The 20,427-nt window shown below is 32.9% G+C and overlaps 1 protein-coding gene across 1 annotated transcript; it reads left to right on the plus strand.

Moving 5' to 3' along the window:
- Positions 1-229: 229 nt before the first annotated feature.
- Positions 230-12,254, plus strand: LOC140434668 (glucose dehydrogenase [FAD, quinone]-like). The gene is made up of 3 exons (XM_072523088.1): positions 230-478; positions 7,543-7,761; positions 10,421-12,254. Exons 1-3 carry the CDS (start codon positions 304-306, stop codon positions 11,881-11,883), a joined length of 1,857 nt encoding a protein of 618 aa, XP_072379189.1. The 5' UTR covers positions 230-303; the 3' UTR covers positions 11,884-12,254.
- Positions 12,255-20,427: the final 8,173 nt, after the last annotated feature.

The following is a 20,427-nucleotide window of genomic DNA, read 5'->3' on the forward strand; positions in this document are numbered from 1 at the left end:
TTATTTTGTATATTATTATGTATTTTTAGAATGTATTTTACATTTTTAAGTGTTTTAGAACATTTTTATATACCATCGGTTTACAGAGTTTTTACGCATTATCTGGAATTATTTCTTGACATTGACATTAAATAAAAATAAACCACTAAATAATTTAGTCTTTTTGTCAAGTGCGTAAGAACTTAATCTGATGCAAATTAATTTTATATTAAAATTTAAATATATTATTTATATCACAAAATATACTGCATTTCTTATAAAGTTATCGTTTATATTGACGAAACAAAAAATAATATACTAAAAATGGAATGGACGACAATACTCTTAATTTCTTGTTATGTTACAATAACATATACACAAATAAGTGAGACCATCAAACACTATGAAGATATTATAGAAAAAGGTATAAAGGATAGTTCAAACTATAAGTTACCTATAGATGCAAGTATTTATAAAGCCCGTCAGAAACCAATTAAGGGTAAGCATTTTATTTTGTTTAATTATTATAATATTAAACGCCTTGGTGGCGCATTGATAAAAGTTATCTTATCTAAAAAGTTTCTGAGCATAAAAAACTCAGTTAGTTATTAACTGAGGGGTTATTAGTTCAAATCTGACAAAGATGAGAATTTTATAAAAATAAAACTCTCTTTGTCGCATATGTACCGGGTTTCTCATTATATTTTGACCCCCACTTATTTTCCTTAATTTCGGGAATACAAAAAAAAATTTTAAATAAAAGTTGTATTATTTTATCTGTACCGACCAATAATGTAGCAACAGATCAAATTTTGTATACAGGGAGTGCCCAATAAAATGCATCTTTCAATATTTCAAATGGGACACCCTGTATTTTTTTATAGTTTTGAGTAGCCCTGCATTTCCTGATTAACAATATATAACATTATGCAGTATTAGTTTTATTCTATAATGGCATATGGTACTAGAAAAGGGTAACCATAGGTGGCTATGCGACTGACATTTCAAAATGAAACAATTATTAATTTATTATAAACTGTCAGTCCTCACATCGAAATGGGTTATACTGCAGATGAAAAAGTAGATATATTCTCAATGTATGTAAAAAATAATAAAAACAAGCAAACGACAAGAGAATATAGGCTGATTTATCCAGATCGACAGACTCCTTCTGCAAATACATTTTTATATAATTATCGCCATGTCATAAATGAAAAAATGTTTGAACGGAAGAAATGGAAGAAAAAATGTTATTTTAGAAAACTCCGAAACTAGACATGCTTACAAATTTGAACAATAATCCTAATTATTTTTATATGACGTTCAAAGAACATTTAAATATGTGGATCACATATCCACCAAATAGTCCCGACTTAACACCATGTGCTAGCTTTTTATGGGGGTTTTTAAAAGAAAAAGTGATTGAATTTTGATTGAATGAAAATTTTGATTCAAATACAAATATTAACACTATCACGGCAAAAGTTCGCGCGAAAATTGAAAATTTAAATGGTCATAATAACACAATATCTGACGCATTAGAAAATTTGAGACGAAGATATTACTTGTGCATTGATAACAATGGAGGGCTCTTTGAGCATCTATTCTTAAATGTAGTATTGTATCTTAAATGTAGTATTAAGTCATTCATTTTGTTGACTTTCTAAATATATTTTTTTTATCTTAGTATAGTATAAGTACCAGACGCCATTATAGAACAAAACTAATGCTACACTATGTTATATATTTGTAATCAGGAAATGCAGGGCTACTCAAAACTATAAAAAAAAATACAGGGTGCCCCATTTGGAATATTGAAGATGCATTTTATTGGACACTCCCTGTATACAAAATTTGGTCTGTTGCTACACTGTTGGTCGGTACAGATAAAATAATACAACTTTTATTTGAAACTTTTTTTTTGTATTCCCGAAATTAAGGAAAATAAGTTGGGGGTCAAAATATAATGGGAAACCCTGTACTCACCCGAGATTCCACAGTCGTTCGAATATAATAAACGATAGACAATTACTACAATTGAAAAAATTCAATAAAAATTTGAAAATCTGCAAAGAAACAAAAGTTCAGTATTTTAATTTTGAACATATTTTAATAAAAAAAAACGATAGTTAGTAGAGTGTATTAGCTCCACGACTCCTAATTACTGCGCTCATTCGATCAGGCATACTTCGGATTAACCAGCAAATTCTTCCTGAGGAATTGATTTCCATTTGCCACAAACTGCTTGCTCCACGTCATTGATGATTTGAAACTGAACATGGTTACGTCGAATACGTCATCCCAGAATATCCCATGCATGCTCTATTAGATTTAAGTCTGGACTCCTTGGGAGCCGTGGCTATAAAGGAATCTTAATTTCACCCAAGTAATTCCGTGTTATTCTTGCAATGTATAGACAAGCATTTTCTTGCATCAGACGAAAATTTTCTCCAACAAGTGAGGCAAATGACACTACATGATCTTACCAATATTGTTTAATATACCTTTCAGCGTTTAAATTGCCCCCTAGGATTGTAGCAGTTTCTGTATGAGCCGTTAGAGAAATGCTTGTGCACACCATTATACCATCTTCACCAAATTGAACTCTGGCAGTAAAACAACATTGGTGATAACGTTCACATCTATCTGGCGATAATGTTCTTCTCTAAATCGTAGGCCGCACATTTGATGAGTATCTGTTAAAGCTTGATTCATCCGTGAATAACAAAGCACTCCATTCTTCAATATCCCAATTAAGATGACATTGAGATTAAGACAGCTATTCTGGATCTTAATCCATACTTAGTTAAGCGTCTTTGAACGGTATAAATGGAAACTGTGTTCTATGGACATCATTTAATTGAATAAGTACTGGTTGTGATAGTGTGCGATCGAGTAACGCTTGTAATCTAAAAAAGTGACCAAATTGACCTGTGGTTCTTCATGTATCTTGACCTGACCTGCTGGTGTATTGTCCTGTTTCTCGAAATAGTTCTACTGCACCAAACACTGTACTTCGAGAAATTCCTAAACCTTTTTTTATTGCAATTTTTGAAAAGAAGAAAACAAACAAAACTTAAGGCAAACTTGCAAACACTTTAAAACAACTTGTGCTACTTCTTTTGTTATCATCATTTTTTATTGCAATTTTTGAAAAGAAGAAAACAAACAAAACTTAAGGCAAACTTGCAAACACTTAAATAAACTTAAAATAATTATGTTCAATTTAAGACACTATTTCACATTAATAACAAAAAGTTTGTGTAGGACGGTTGTTGTTGTAAAAATCATCTAAACGGGTTCGAAAAAGAAAAAAACGTTATCACTAATAAGGCATAAAATAAAATTCAAAAAAATTAAATAAGTTTTTGTCTAAAAACGAAAAAATACAAAAAAATCTGAGTGCCCGGTTGATTTTGCACTCCAGTGTATGTGTATAAGATGGAAGGATACGTTACGTATTTCTGACTATTGATCGTGTTCAGTACGGTGCAACCAAGTTAGAAAAGGAGCATGTTAACTTGGAAAAGGATTACTACAGGGGCAATGCGACCAATTTCTTTCAATAATATTAGAAGACTCTGAGGATTGCAGAGCAACAACTCATCCAAGTAGGAAGCTAGGCTACCTGAGGAAAGGAATGCCAAACGTTTAGAACGTTTCAAACAACAAAAAAAAGGGTTAATAGCAAAATAAAGTTACCTACTACCTACCTACTTTACTTTACGATACCTAGCTTTATTAGACTGTTGTCTTCTGTCTTTTTGAGGTGCACGATATGTGTAATGTGTCTCAATTTTTAAATTTTAGGGGATTTATTTATTTGTATGAAAATTTTTAAAGGTATTTCATCATTATATTTTAATTGTATTGCCCAAAGTTTAATTACTTGATTTATTCCCTTTAACTTCTCTTTTTATCGAAAACTATAAAAGGTAAAGGTACTTCTGAACTCAAATAAGAAACCTGGGCTAAAAATCATATAATTATTAATTTGACATCCTTTTATCATCATGTTTAAAATGACCTGTCTGGTCCTTAATGACCGGAATAGACACAAAAGATTTAAATATCATCAATGAACTTTACTGGCGCCAAACGAAACAGTTACAATTGTAAGGTCTACATCAAAATAATTTATAATAAAAAGACTCATAAAAAGACTCAGACTACAACTGATCGTTCAAGGGAAAATAGACAGCAGAAGGGGTCCAGGGAGGAGAAGACACTCGTGGCTCCAAAACTTGCGGCAATGGTTCGGATTGTCATCTGCTGAACTATTCAGATCTGCCGTAAACAAAGTCAGAGTAGCCATGTTGATTGGCAACGTTCGGAACGGACAGGGCACATGAAGAAGATGCGATAGTACCTCGTGCTGACTTGTTACTTGTTTTACATTGTTTTTGGGTAAATGTGTAAAAAAGCTTTCAAAACCATAATATGTAGACTGAAAGAGAAATACCACTGAAATACCACTAAAAAGAGATATTAAATTGTAGAGTTTCAGTCTAACAGATATATTTGTAGCGTGAAGTAAATAAAATGTTATAAATTAATTTTGTTTTTAGTGTTAGCTTTAAAAGACTGTAAATTAATTAAAATTGTTAGAAGACATTAAATAAGACAAAACGTTGCAATATGAATAATATTTACCCTTAGTATTCGTAGAAAATGCTTCATGCAAGCTTCGTCTTAAAAAATCTTCCACAGTTGGTTAAAGAGTAAATTTATTAACCATAAAAGTTAGGTAAGGATCGTGATCAAAGCAAGAATGACACGTAGGCTTATAAAAGAGTGTTTTGTGTCTTCTGGACACAACATAAAAGCATCGTAAATATTCTTAGAGGTATGGGAAAAAGTAAGGATTTTCTTCTGAATATCTATCTTCTGAATAACGAAAAGTACTTAATAGACAGCTTGGAAGGATGTAAACAATCATTTTTAGAGACGGAGTAGTGTGACAACCTGCAAAAGAGACTTCATAAGAAACATAATTAAAGACTAAAGGGAAAAAACCAGACATGTCATTTTTTTTTTCAAATTTCAGATTTCTATTCTATGTTATAGAACACGCGGAGTATCACATTTTACAGCTATCGTACAGGGCAAAATAATGTAGTCTTGTCATAAGTAATAACACTTCAAAGTTTCGGGGTACTGGGAAAAAACCAGCTTTGTCAATGCGCCCAGTGAAAGAACCAGATATGTCACAAGTTTCACGGTAGATAGCGTTGGATTAATTTAAAAATTATTATTAAACAAAAAGTTCGCATTTCCGTAACGGTTATTTCTTCTCTCACACGCGGCAATATGCGGTCAACGTATCTAATCTGGAAAGGGAAAAGGGAGAGTAGGGGTAGTGGGCTATCGCTGACAAATACAGATCACTGCCATAGAAAAACCGAACACACTGTGTTGGGTTGTTCTCTGTCACTGCCTTCAGTCGTGTTATTCACACCGTTTGAACCCTGTGTTTGCGCTTTTGACTGTTTGTAGTGATTCACATTAAAACGAAATATGTCGAGTTCTCACTCAGAGAATGAAGAAGTTGCAACGCTGCTGCCAAAAAAAGGAAGAAAATCGGGCGGATCAGTGAAGTGAGTAAAAAACTGAAGTTATCAACTCATGAGGCTGGGGAATCTTGTCACTGTTCACGATATAAGTGCTTCGATGTGGTGAGTGAAGAACAAAGAAAAAAAATCCTTCAGTCATTCAACGCACTTCCTTCTCAAAACGAACAAAACTCGTATCTTGCTGGATTGATCACTGTACTTCCTGTAAGGCAAAGGAGACCACGCACAAATGAAAATACTGCTCGTTTTCATACTGCTAGTTTTTCTTATCGCGTTCGTGTTAACGGACAAGAGATCCCAGTTTTTTTGAAGGCATTTTGTTCATTACATGGAATAACGGAAAACAAACTAACGTATATCAAACAATCCGTTACAGAAACTGTAGAAGCCCCGATAGATGATAGGGGAAAGCATAGTTCCGGACACAGGAAGTTGCCAGATGCCACAAAACAATTGATACGGGATCACATCGGAAGTTTCAAGGGTCGACAAAGCCATTATAGTATCAAAAAAAACCAAAAAAATTTACCTATCTGCAGAACTGAATGTAAAAAAAAGTATTCTCTATTTCTAGAAAAAAAATCCATTTTTTTTTAGTCTTACCACGAGTGAATTCCCAAAAAGGTTCCAATGAGGTGGCATCGTTTTTATTACATTTTATTAATAACTTATTGGATGATGAAGTTGAGGAGTTAAAAATTTTTTGTGTCTCAGCTGGAGGACAAAACAAAAATTTTACAATATTCCGATTCATACGTTATATCGTGAACAACAAAATCCATGGGCTTCGTGAAATAAAAATTACATATCACATCCGTGAACATTCATACTTAGGGTGTGATAAGACTGTTGGACTGTGGAATCTAAAAACACCTTTTGAATTACCAAAAGAGTTTAGAGACATGCGTCACGCGTAAAGCCGTCTCCATTCATCGTCGTGAAAATAACAAGAAAAATAGTTTTGGACTCGAAATCATTTTTGGACAATAAGTATGTTCGGAGCACAGCCGACTCATAAATCATCGATCTTCTTACAATGGACCATTCTTGTCAAGCATCTTGAAGAAACGAATGACCTCAACAACTACGAAGTTGAAGAATGGAAAATTTGAATTACCATTACCAGCCTACTCAGGTAAGGTATAAGGTATCACAAGAAATTATAATATTATTCCCTGTATGTTGTTTCAGGACCCCTCGCAATATCAAAAACCAAGCACAGCGATTTAATGAGCTTAATGAGATTCTGTGGTCCTGCAGCTGTGGACTTTTTCCCCGTCTTACCGTGTAATCACTCGTAACAGATAAATTATTATAATTATTTTTTTTTTATTTCTTTATTTAACGTCAGCGTCGATCTACTTCTGTGATTAAGACTAATCACCGACGCCCGGTGCACGCTTCCACCAACGGAAAATTTTGACGAATGCCCTGGTGTTCCAACCAGAGGTAGGGATCTTTAATGAGACATATTACAGTAAAACCTGTTTTAACGGCCACCTGTCAAAACCGGCCACTTTCAAAAATAGCCGGTCAGTTTCAAAATTCCCCAAACCAAAATTTGTGGACTACAAAACCTGGTATTAGTGGCCACCTTTTTAGATCGACCAATAGTTCTGTCATTTTTGATACCTTTTGATCAAAATAAAAGCTATTTAATGAACCCATTATTGAAAGCATTGACAATTTTCTGTTTCAGATGACTAAGCAGGTTCTTTCAATGGACAAATTGCGGTTGACAAGAATTTTCTGGAATTTTATAGAGTGTAACACATTTTTCTAAATAAAAACAGTACAATGCCGTTCATATGTTTTTATGGAGCAATTTTGGCTCTCGAGTTTTTTTATACGTTTCAACGTAAGACACATTATGGTTTTGAATTTAAATATGCGTTTTTCTCGGTTTTATGAAAGTTTGATATATCTGGATTTTTCCCTATGGACAACGTTTTTATAATTTGGTTACAATTAACAAATAAAAACTTTTCAGCTTTTGGTTCTTACGATTTCATCGTTATTGGTGGAGGTGTTACTGGATCAGTTCTCGCAAGCAGACTCTCCGAACGGAAAGATTTTAAGGTTTTAGTACTAGAAGCGGGAAATTTTACTGATAATGGTATTATACAGTTCCCAGGACTTTCTGAATATAGTATTTCTTCTAGTTATAACTGGGCTTACAAAAGTATTCCACAAACTACAGCATGTCTTGGTAAGTATTAGTAAAGTAAATTTTTTTTTTAGAAGATTCAAAAATAATAAACATGTTTATAAATTTATATTTTTCTTTTTGTCTTTTTATTTTACAATATACATTTGTTGATTTAAACGTTATTCTTCTTACGACTCATTAGATTTACTTAGCAGTAAAGTATTTCTTTTGTCTTTATTGTCTTTATTATTTAAATGAAATTAGTCTGTTTGTTTATACATTAGTTCTACAATTTACAGTTTTTATTTTAATACTACTAACTTTGCCCGTCACATGCAACGGTGGAAGCAATCAATTGTCATGTACAGTCAGTCATTAAATTTTTAAAATAATAAACTGTTTGCATATAATCCAAGTAAATAATAAAGTATTATATATATATATATATATATATATATATATATATATATTGATGGCACGCTACATATATTATATATAATATACTGCTCACTTACGCTTTATAAATAAAGCAAATATGTCTATTATCATCCATAGTGTCATGTGATGTCGTATATCGCTAGACGTTCATTAATAACAAAAATGAGTTGTAGTGCCCTTTTGGTAGCCTCTTTGTTTGTTTTTTCTCTCCGAATATGTTCGTTATATCCTCCCCTTTCATTTGCTACATGGCATGTTAGAATTCGATCAGTTGTTTATTTTGTACTCAGCCTGAGGCCTCCTTTAAGTCAATAAATCAAAATTTGTCTTGTGATAAATCTAAGTTTATCCATAGTGCCCCATGATATGTTGTATGTCGCTATACGTTCATTATTAATGAAGATACTGTGTAGTGCACTTTTAGTAGTTGCCTTGTTTATTTTTTATATCTGAATATATTCGTTACATCCGCCCCTTTCATTTGATATGTCGCATGTTAGGATTCGATATGTTGTTTATTTTGTATTTAGCCCGAAGTATTTTTTAAGTCAATAAATCAAAATTTGTCTTTATATATATATATATATATATATATATATATATATATATATATATATATATATATATATATATATATATATATATATATATATATATATATAAGCGAGGTTCCTACAGCTTCTGCCGCTTCGCCACTTCTCGCATTTCGACCGCTATCGTTTTCTGTTAATCCATTCACATTTTCTTCTCACGCAACTAAAGGCCTTCCCTTTCTTCTTCTTTGTTGTGGTATGTAATTTAAAGCTTTCTTTGACCATCTATCTTCATTCATTCGCTTCACGTTACTATACCATACTAGTTGTCTCGTTTCAATTCTGTCTACACTGGAATATACAGTATTTGTCCTACTTCTAATATCTTCATTCCTGATATGATCTATTTTGATACATCACACGTTCTCCTTAGAAAATCCATTTCTACTACTTCTATTCTTTTTCTATCTTTTTTCGTGATCTGCCAAACTGCTGCCCCATAAGTCATAATAGGCTCTACCAAATTTGTCTTATGATAAATCTATTTTTATCCATAGTGCCCCATGATATCTTGTATGTCGCTATATCTGCGTTAATAATGAAGATACTGTGTAGTGCCCTTTTAGTAGTTGCCTTGTTTGTTTTTTCTATCTGAATATATTCGTTATATCCACCCCTTTTATTTGATATGTCGCATGTTAGCTTTCGATTATTTTTAGCCAAAGGCCTTCTTTAAGTCAATAAATCAAAATTTGTCTTATAGTAAATCTATTTTTATCTATGGTGCCTTATGATATCTCGTATGCTGCTATACGTTCATTAATAATGAAGATTCTGTGAAGTGCTCTTTTTGTAGTTGCCTTGTTTATTTTTCTATCTGAATATATTCGTTATATTCTCCCCTTTCATTTGCTATGTCGTATAACGCATCACACACTCCAATCGGACTAATACCAAAGGAGATATGATGTAATGCCCTCTTGGCAATGCTGCAATTTGTGATTTTTTATCTCAACATATTCGCTACCTCCTCTTCTTTCGAATGATGTATCATATGTCATGTTCTGACGAACTTTTCTACCCCCACAACAACGCTCAAAAAATGAACAGAATGAACCTTTACATTTTCTTATGGAATTTTACATGGAAAATGAAGCAGAAACGGTACAGCAGAGTTTTTACAGATGTAGCTTTTACTTAAGTTTATTTAATTGGTATTTAATGTTACTTAATTCTGTTTAACTTGATTTAACTTTATTTATTTCAATTTATCTTTATTTAACTTTATTTAATCTTATTTAGTTTTAACTTTATTTTATTTTGGTAAAATTTTGCCGTTTGTTAAACGTCATTTTATATTTATAGTAAATGTATATTTATCTTACCCAATGACATACAATAATATATATTATACGTCATTGATCTTACCTTACAATTACAGTAGCCTATATTTTTAACAATTTTACGAAAAAATTAATTGCTTTGAAGTAGTAAAATGTCTAATTACAATATTTTAATCAATTCGTAGAATGAATTAGTAATAAATCAACTGTATCGTTTCAAGAACAAAATATGATTAAAATGTGAAATGCTGTTAGTTCAGATTTCTTTCCTAGGTGGCGTAGTTACCTTACTGGACAAACGGTGTGACTTATCATCATAGCCTGATTTTTAAAGTCAGTAATATGTACTCTTATATACAGATATCTGCAGAAATGTGTAAACTGTTTTTTGTTTTATTATTTTAGGACCAGAGAATAAAATATGTGATATTCCAAGAGGGAGAGGAGTTGGTGGTACGTCTTTGATAAATGGATTGGTATCGAGTAGAGGCAATCCTGATGACTACAACACTTGGGCAAAAATATTAAACGATAGTTCCTGGAATTACTCAAAGGTTCTACCATATTTTAAAAAGTCGGAAAATTTTCACTGGACAAACAAAAAAGCCCCAGTGGATCTTAAGTATCATGGAACGAATGGTCTGTTAAATGTGCAGCATAAAGTACCAAACGTTATATACAATGACATTTTTTTTGATGCCAACAAAGAATTAGGCTCGCATATAATTGACTACAACAGTAATCGACAAGAAGGTGCTTCTATTTTCCAACTTTTTAACAAAAATGGCAAAAGGCAGGATATAGGTTCGGCCTTTATAGTACCGTTTCTAAACAGAACAAATCTTAAAGTTTTAACCCAAAGTTATGTGATCAAAATAGAAATTAGTAAAAAAACTAAAACCGCTAAAAGTGTTTTGTTCACAAAGGGTGGTTATACTTACAGGGTAAAAGCAAAAAAGGAGGTTATACTTTCTGCAGGTGCTATTGCAAGTCCGCAGATATTAATGCTGTCTGGAGTTGGTCCCAAAAAACATCTCAAATATAATAAAATACCTTTGATTAAAAATTTAGAAGTTGGAACTAGACTTAGAGATCATCTATATATAAAATTACTGTTTTCAGGAAATATAACTTTACCCAAACAAAATATAAAAGAACAATTGCAAGACTATCTCAAAGGTAGTGGTGCCCTCACTGCAGTAACATACACCCAGGCTGTAGCTTTTCATGAAACTAAAAATAGGACTAGAAAAGGTGTACCTAACCTGGAAATTTTTATGGACGTAATTCATAAACCATCACCTGTAAAAAATGTTTCTCTTTTGGAAGACACTATAAATGAAGTTCTTTGGTCGAATAATACGTTAGGTCTCAGTCTAATTGCAATACATACAGATCCAAAATCTACAGGTACACTCAGGTTAAAAAGCAGTAATCCTTTTGACTACCCCCTTATAAATCCAAATCTCTTATCCGATTCTCAAAACAATGATATCGATGAGTTATATCAATGTATTCAACTCATGTTTAAGCTGTCAGAAACTAAGGCATTTCAGAGTATCAAACTAAAGTACATGAGCAAACCTTTACCAGTTTGTAGCCACTTAAAATATAAATCTAAAGATTATTGGTATTGTTTCTTACGACAAATGACTACAACAGCATTCCATCCAATGTCTACATGTCCAATGGGACGGAGTCCAAAACAAGGAGCAGTGGTTGATTCAAATTTGAAAGTTTTTGGAATTAGAAGATTAAGGGTTGCAGATGCCAGTGTCTTTCCTATTTCCACTACAGGTCATCCTTGTGTACCTTGTATTATGATTGGAGAGAAAATTTCTGATTACATAAAATCCCATTATCCATAAAAAATATTAAATATCTTATTTAATAGAGTCTGGAAAATTAACACGAATATTCTATTACAAAAATTTCCAACAATAAACAACAATATGTATTTTTTCAAATGGTATTGTTTTATTTCATTTCCTCTTGAATTATAAATGTCTTGATTTCTTTCTAACCTAAGGAATTAATACCTTAGATATTGAAACTAAATCCTAAAGTATGGAAATAATTTATTATTTTCTAAATTAAAACATTTTTAATGAAAGTTCACATACCGAGGGAACTCCTAGAAAATATGATATTTGCGGCTTAATGGACATAACAAACAATTTACTACTTCATTCTCCCATATCTTCTTTGCTTGCCATTTGGTCTTAAGCCCTGCATGTCATTGTCTAGTGCCCTTGTGTGTGTGTGTGTGTGTTTGGTGAGTTGGCTTGGAAACTAGTCCTTTAGCCACAGAATTGTAATGTAAGATATTAGATTTTAAATAGTGTAACCAACTTTAAATAAAAAGTTACATATTAGTTCGTATACTTCTCTACTATCTAAGGAGAGTAAATGGGTGATGTTTATGGGAGTCTGAATTTTAAGTTCTGATAGTTTTGAATACAGCTGATCTGTTTCATACCTATGTTTATCGCACTTAAAAAGAATATGGTTGATGTCACATTGTGATATATTATCGCATGAGCACACCCCAGAAGGGATAATATTTAACTTAGCCAAGTGAGCTGGGAATGCACCGTGATTAGTTTTCAGTCGTGTAATTGTGGCTGTTAACTTCTTTGGCATTGCATATTTGAAAATATAGTCAACATCTTGTGGCAAGGTAGGGTGGATAGTATAATATTGATTATTTGAATTCGTTGCTATGTTTTTCCATTTTTCTTTCCAATTTATAAAAATTTTGTTATAATAATGTTGTTGTAAGTCCTCCAATGTAAATATGGGAATATAGAGTCCAACATGGGTCGCATCTTTAGCAAGCTGGTCAACCAGTTCATTTCCCTCGATACCAATGTGACTTTTAACCCAAATAACTGTAATATCTTTACTATATGTTTTATTTTTAATAGCACAAAGAATATTATTTCTTTTATGTTGAGTCATATCTGAGTTTAATCCTTTAATGACCGATAATGAATCTGATAATATTACTGCTTTATTTAAATTGTGTGAATCTAGCCAATCTAATGCTTTTTCGATAGCTACCGCTTCAGCAGTATATATTGAACAATGTGATGGAAGTTTAATTTTCAAAGATTCGCTTTTATGTGGAATGTAAACAGCGCAACCTGTGGCACCATCCTCTTTTTTGGAACCATCGGTATACATTATTACGTGATCATTATAGTCACTCAATATGGATCTAAGTAAGACAAAGTTTATTTGTGGGGATTCTGTGTACTTTGGTATAATGACTTTTGGTTTATTTAATGTTACCTGAAAATTAGCTTTATATATTGGTAATCTTTTTTCTTTGCCATAGATATTAGGATACTCATTAGTTTCTAAGAAAGCATCAGCAAGTGGAGGAGAATTTTTTATGCGCCAGTATTTATTTGAGAGGTTTTCAATAGATAACTCATACAGTTGACTAAGTAGATTATTATTATTTAATCTTAGCTTCAGGATATGTTTAATTGCCATAATTTCTCGACGATTTTGAAGAGGTATTTCATTACTTTCAGCAAGTAGTACAGGGCAAGGAGTAGACTTCATGGTGCCCAAGCATATTCTTAGACATTTAAACTGAATGCGGTCTACAGTTAATAAGTTTGTGTTACTGGCGGCACCATACAGAATGCAACCATAGTCTACAATAGATCGCACGTAGGCTCTGTAAAACATCAATGCAACTTTAGGGTCAGCGCCCCATCTTCGATTAGTAACACATTTAAGAATATTAATACCTTTTTCACACCTACTTTTTATATATTCCACATGTTTTGACCATAAGAGTTTGGGATCAAGAAGAATGCCAAGATATTTGTATTCTTTGACAATAGGTATATCATATCCAGACAACTTTATTTTGTCAGGCGTACGAATCCTATGTCTAGTGAATATCATTGTGGCTGATTTGTCAGGGGAAATGGTCAGTCCATGATTTTTTACCCAGTTATTAACGTTTTGCATGATGGATTCCAGAGCCTCCAGGCAGTCAGTATACGAGTTACGCTCTGTATAGATGCATATGTCATCAGCGTATTGGATGCAATTGATTGTGTTGTCAAAAATGCCATGAATACTTGCTGAAAATATGTTGAACAATAACGGACTTAAAACTGATCCTTGTGGAAGACCTGTATGAGCAATTCTAGGACCGTGTAGTTGGTTTAAATGATCTTTAATATATATAACACGATTATTATAAAGATGAACAATATTAGTCGCTATATTTTGAGGTAATCCTATATCATATAGTTTTTTGTGTAAAATGGATAAATTAACAGAATCATATGCCCCTTTTAGGTCTAAAAAAAAACAAGCAAGATAATTGTTTCTGGAAAACGTTATTTGAATGTCGGTAACTAAATGTGATATTGCATCCAGTGTACCAACACTAGCCCTAAATCCATATTGTGTACTTGGAAGGATACTATAATGTTCTACAAGCCATTCTAATCGAGTCTTAATAAGTCTTTCAAATGTCTTGCATATGCAAGACATTAATGATATCGGTCTGTAAGAAGAGGAGAGTGTTTTATCTTTATTAGGTTTAAGAATTAAACAAATAACTATTTCTTTCATATGATCCACATATCTTCCATTGAAAAGCCAATCGTTGAAAATTGTTAGTAAACTTTGTTTAGCTATAAGAGGTAATTCATATATTATGTTATAAGTAATTTGATCGCGCCCCGGAGCCGAGGACTTTGAAGACTTAAGTGCAGCCTCAAATTCTATCATATCAAAACTTTTCTGGAAAATATTGTATTTACTAGTTTTATTGTTATCCTGAATAGGAAGGTCAACATATGGCGGAGCAAATTTGTCGAGCAACTCTTCTATTAGTTCATTTGGCAGGGGATATCGTCTTGTACGGTAATTTTTATTCACTAGTTTATTAACAAAATTCCAAATTTTACTGATGGGAGTATTTTTGTTTAAAGTATTTACAAAGTTAATCCACGAACTTTTTTGTTTGTTTGTAAAGAGGAGTTTACTTTTGGCTTGAATTTGTTTGTATTTAATATAGTTTTCAAAATTTGATGCTTCAATGTATCTTTTGTATGCAACTTTTCGTGAAATGATCATATTTTTGCATTCATAATCCCACCAGACTGGAATTCGAGATTTTGGCTGAAAGGAATTTTTGATATTCATAGAAAATGAGGCAGCATCGTCAATTGTCTTTAACAGGAAGTCAAAACGTTCCGCTGAAGTGATATTATCGGTTATATTTTCGGATAATGTTTTTTCTATATGGCCTTTAAAGATATTCCAGTTTGCTGAAGACTCTTTCCATTTGGATGAAGGAATTATTGTACATGGGTGATAGTCCAAGTCGATGGTGATTACTATAGGTAAGTGAGTTGAACCCAGAGTATCGGAAACAGGATCCCATGTGGTATATCCAATTAGATTTGGTGTAACAAGGGATAGATCCACCATTGATGGAAGTTCATTAGGTCTTGTTACTTTGGTCGGTCTACAGTCGTTTAGCAGAACTAAATTACTGTTATCAAGCGCGTCTACTATACACTTGCCCTGAGCGGAATCCTTCAAGGAACCCCACCTACTGTGGTGTCCATTGAAGTCCCCACCAATGACAACTCTACCACTAAATTGAGTTAAAAGCTTTTCCCAATCTCTATTATTGACTATCACTTTGGGTGGTTTATAAATACAAACGATTACCAATTTAATTTGTTCTATAAAAACTGCACACGTTTCAATACCTTTATTAAAGTTTTTCGTTACATTAATTTCAGTAAAACAAAGGTTATTTGATATGAGGATGGCTACACCACCGTAACCATCAGGTCTATCGCTTCTGATAACGTTGTAACCTGTTAAACCAAAATTTTTATTTTTAGAAAGCCATGTTTCATTAAGCAGAATGACATCAACAACATTGTGCTCGAGATAATTAAGTAAACTAGGTTTATGTTTATTTATAGATTGACAGTTCCACTGCAGTATGTTAAATGTCCTGTTGTTCCCCATCGCTTTCAATATCTGTTAGGTTGTTCAACATTTTTTCAATTTCTTCTTTTGTATTTTTTTGTAAGTTAGGTAAAAATATTTTAGGGTTAATTTTCTTGATGATATTTTCTATCAAGGCTGGAATTTCATTGATTATTTTACATTCTATTTTTTCTTTATACGCCATAAACTCGTCCCTGTAGGGATTAGGGATTATAGGTTGGGATGAGGTGTTTGTAGCATTTGGAAATCTTGGGAAAGTTGGTGCGTTTTTGATCGCAGTAGGAGATATAGCTTTACGCTTGTTTCTTGTTTTTTTAATGGTAGGTACATAGGATTGATTTTGATTTGTACCTTCAGGGATGTTAGGGGTTAAGGCGGGGAAATTTTGTATAGTATTGAGGATACCGAATCTATTATTTGTAGTTACCTTGGCGTATGAAGGATTGTTAGCTATGGTTTCTGCCTCTTTAAAGGTAGTGTTTTCTAAAGCCATTATTGATTTTATTTTGTATTGGTGTTTAAATGCAGGACACTGTTTAGAGAGTGAGTTGTGTTCAGTGGAGTTGCAATGTAAACAAAATAGGGAGTTAGTGCATGTTTCATTATTATTATGAGTTTGACTACATTTTTTACAACGATTTGATGTTGATTTGCATTGCCGAGCAGTATGACCGAAACGAAAGCAATTAAAACACTGAACAACCGGATATATATATTGTTCAACATTAAACCTAACCAAGTCTAAATTAACAGTCTTAGGAATGCTATTTCCTTCAAATGTCAAAATGACCATCTGGCGAGGTACAAGAATTGTTTCATTATCCGAATCAATTATTTTCCGTTTTAACCTTTTTACTTCGACAACATTTTTATCTGAAACAATATTTTCTAAAATATACTTTTCATCCAAAAACGTATCGACTTCCCTAATAATTCCCTTCTTTTGAGTAAAAAATGATGGAATATACGCTACAAGTTTATTATCCTTAATAAGCTCATGTTCAATTAAAGAATTTGCGCAAGTATAAGTTTTAAAAATTACTTTTACCTTATTTCTGCCAACAGGTTTAATGTCTAGTACATCGTGTTTAAAATATTGGTTTTTAAATAGATAATAACCGACACGTACTGGTGATAAACGGGACAAGTTTTTGTCTGTAGATTCTACAAAGACATTATAATACCCTGAATCATTTATTTTATATCTATTATTTAAATTAATATACCTTTTGTCTTCCGTATCCATTGATGATATATTATTCTGGGGTGGCTCAACACCACCCCCCGATTCACTCATAATAATAAATAATTAGATCCTACCTTTTTTGAAGATCGGTTGGTTTATTTTCAAATTAAATACCTATTAATTTGATAATAGCACTAGTTAAGGACACGGCACAGATTTATCGAACGATGTTCACCTGTTAACTGTCCAACGAATACTGTCTAGTGCCCTTATTGACAATATTCTACTCTCACCACATGAACCAAGTCTCTAAGACAACCTCAGTCTCTAAAGTTTAGTAAATCCTGAGATAGGTATTTCTTTAAATAATTAATAAGTTCTAGTAATGCCTAGATCTTTACTATTACAAAAAGTATTAATAATTAGTTGATGTTCTTTATTTTCATAGGGGACTATGAGTAAACGAACTAAATTATGTATTTGTTTGGTCCATTCCCAGCTATCTTGCTTTCTCGTAAAATGTCTTCCTGGTGGTCTTAAAGCTCTTGTTATTCGGACTACTCATTCTCTATACATTGATGTTAATGCTGGTTTTATTCAACCTATTCTTTGTCCTCCCTTTTATACATTATTCTGTATTATACAGAGATCTGTTACTGTGTTAAATAGTACTCTTAATGTAGCGACCGTAGATCAGCAGTAATCTACTGACATTCTAAACCAGAACGTTCGATTCTCGTCACCAACAACGACATTTTTACTTCTAAAAGGGCACTTAAAGCCATCAGCCCCCCTGGTCTAGTGTGCATTGATACTAACAATCTAAAACGGGGGAAAAATAAAAACTATATTATTATTATTAGGTCTCTCAACGTTTTCACAGGAATTTATCTAAAAGGTCTCATTTCTGACGTAGTAAATATTCTTTTATTCCTAATAAATCTGCTCTAATTTCTATCATATGCGTTTTATTTTATTGTTATAATAAACCTTAAACTAAGTGACCTATTTTTCTAAAAAGATACATAACCCACAAGCGCAACGTTAACATATTCGTGGGAGCATAAAACAAACCTGTTGTGGTGAACTTTACCTTCATGCTCGATCTTAGTAGCTAATTATGTGAGGTGAGCACAATCAATTAGAAGATAAGGACGGCTCAACTCCGAGTACTATACGTCACCCTTGTTTCATTAACCCTGTCTAGGTATGTGGGATTCTGCCAGGAGAAACCATACATTCTCTAGTCATGCGATCAGGGACTCAGATCCTGACTTAAAGATAAACTTTCTTCTTCTTCTTGTGCCACTCCTATTGGAGATTGGAAATCATCAAGGCTATCCTGACCTTGTTTACAACTGACTTAAAGAGTTCATTAGTGGTACAGCCAAACCACTCTCTCAAATTACGCAGCCATGACATTCTTCTACGGCCTGGATTCCGTTTTCCTTCTATTTTTAAAGAAAAACCAGGACAAAACAAATAAAGTAAACTGCTTCTTCTTGATGTGGCTATCGGTGACGAATGTTGGCCATCATCATGGCAAGCTCTATCTTGTCTGCAGAAATGCGTAAAAACTGCACAGATGTTGTGTTGTACCAGGTTATGAGGTTCTTTTTTCGGGATGTTTCTTCTTCTCCCTGGACCTCGCCTTCCAAATATTTTTCCCTGCCGGACGGCTTTTGGGAGGGCATACCTGCATTAATTTCGCGTGATGTATCCGAAGTACTGCAGCTTTCGAGATTTAATGGTATTTAGTACCTTTAGGTTCTTCTTTATTTTTCTTAGGACTTCTTCATTTATAATTCGGACAGTCCACGAGATCATTAGTATTTTCTTATGTAGCCAGATCTTAAACGATTTCAATCTCTTGACTAAATGTTCGTTTAAGTTCAAGAAGACGTAGCCTCTTAGCATTCTTATTGTTATACCAAGATCGAGATTGTGACTTTTGAAAAAGACTTTCATCCTTACGTATTCGGTGTTTTTAGATTTTTGTTGTCAATTCCTGCTTATCCAGCTAAAACCAGACATGCATATACGTCCCAATTGACGCCTCTACATCTTCAGAATAAGACGTATTTAGAATTAGTACTGAGAACAGAGTCTCTCTAGTACCAACCGCATTTATAAACCCGAACTCGTTGGGGAAATTCTATTATGGATTATCTTTACAAACAGTTTTAGGCTTATAGTACGGTATTCTTCGTATTTCTTGGCTCCTAGTTTTTTAGGAGGTATGGCAAAGTGAAAATTCAGCTATTCTGTTGGCATTTGTCCAGTTGTATGTGCTGTTGAATATATCTGTGATTATTGTTATTGATTCGTTGTTTATCCATTAGTTTGAGTAGTTCTCCTTATATATTATTGGGACCTGCAGCTTTAGCATCCTTTGGCTATGTTATTACAAAATGAACTTCCCGTGCCCATATTGTAGGCCCATCATTTACTTTCTCTTCTAGTTCAAAGGTGTTATCTATTTAGTTTTCAAACAGTTTATTTATGTATTCTTCAAAATTCATTTTCCTTTCTTTCTATTTCTATCATCAGTCCACCTGTCAGTTCTTAAACTTTCCTATGTACATTGTAACTCTCGTGTTTTAACTATATGGTCTCAGATTCTTCGCATCTCTTCATAGATGTCTTTTCTTTTTTATTCATTTGCTTCAGGATCTCATCTGTCATTTATAATTTTTACTTGATTAATTTATCTGCCTTCAAGTTTTACTTAGAATATTCGCACCAGTGGAACGTAGTCTGTCTCCATATCTGCTACTGGATAAGACTTGATAAATTTTTCCTGATTCGTGATATTCTATTTACTAAAATGTAATCAATTTTATTTTTAAGGATTCCACTGGGAATGTCTTGAGGAGATCTCGTATACCTACAGCTTTTGGTGTTGTATTTAGAAGAATGTGTTGGTGACAACTATTTATGAATTTTCTACGATTTTTTTTAGGAGGTCCCTCTCTTATTTATGACTTCAAGTCCATGTGCTCGAATGTACTATCTTGTCTCCAGCTCCAAGCTTGGCATTAAAATCTTCTATAATGATGAGCACTACCTGTCTTGGATATTTTTCTGTATGGTTTTGGTGATTTCCTGATAAAGCTCGATTACTTCTTCCTCTTCTTTGTCTGCAGTAGAAGCATAAACTTGGATTATGTTTATATTAATGGTGTTGGCTTGTACTTGGATTAACGTTACCATCTTGTAT

Source organism: Diabrotica undecimpunctata, chromosome 2, assembly GCF_040954645.1.
Source record: "Diabrotica undecimpunctata isolate CICGRU chromosome 2, icDiaUnde3, whole genome shotgun sequence".
Lineage (NCBI taxonomy): Eukaryota > Metazoa > Arthropoda > Insecta > Coleoptera > Chrysomelidae > Diabrotica > Diabrotica undecimpunctata.

Excerpts from the sequence above, each read along its gene's own strand:
- LOC140434668 (XM_072523088.1), top strand. The coding sequence starts at position 304 with ATGGAATGGACGACAATACTCTTAATTTCTTGTTATGTTACAATAACA. Across the intron at positions 479-7,542 it reads CCGTCAGAAACCAATTAAGG|CTTTTGGTTCTTACGATTTC; the intron begins GTAAGCATTTTA and ends AAAACTTTTCAG. Across the intron at positions 7,762-10,420 it reads ACAAACTACAGCATGTCTTG|GACCAGAGAATAAAATATGT; the intron begins GTAAGTATTAGT and ends TTATTATTTTAG.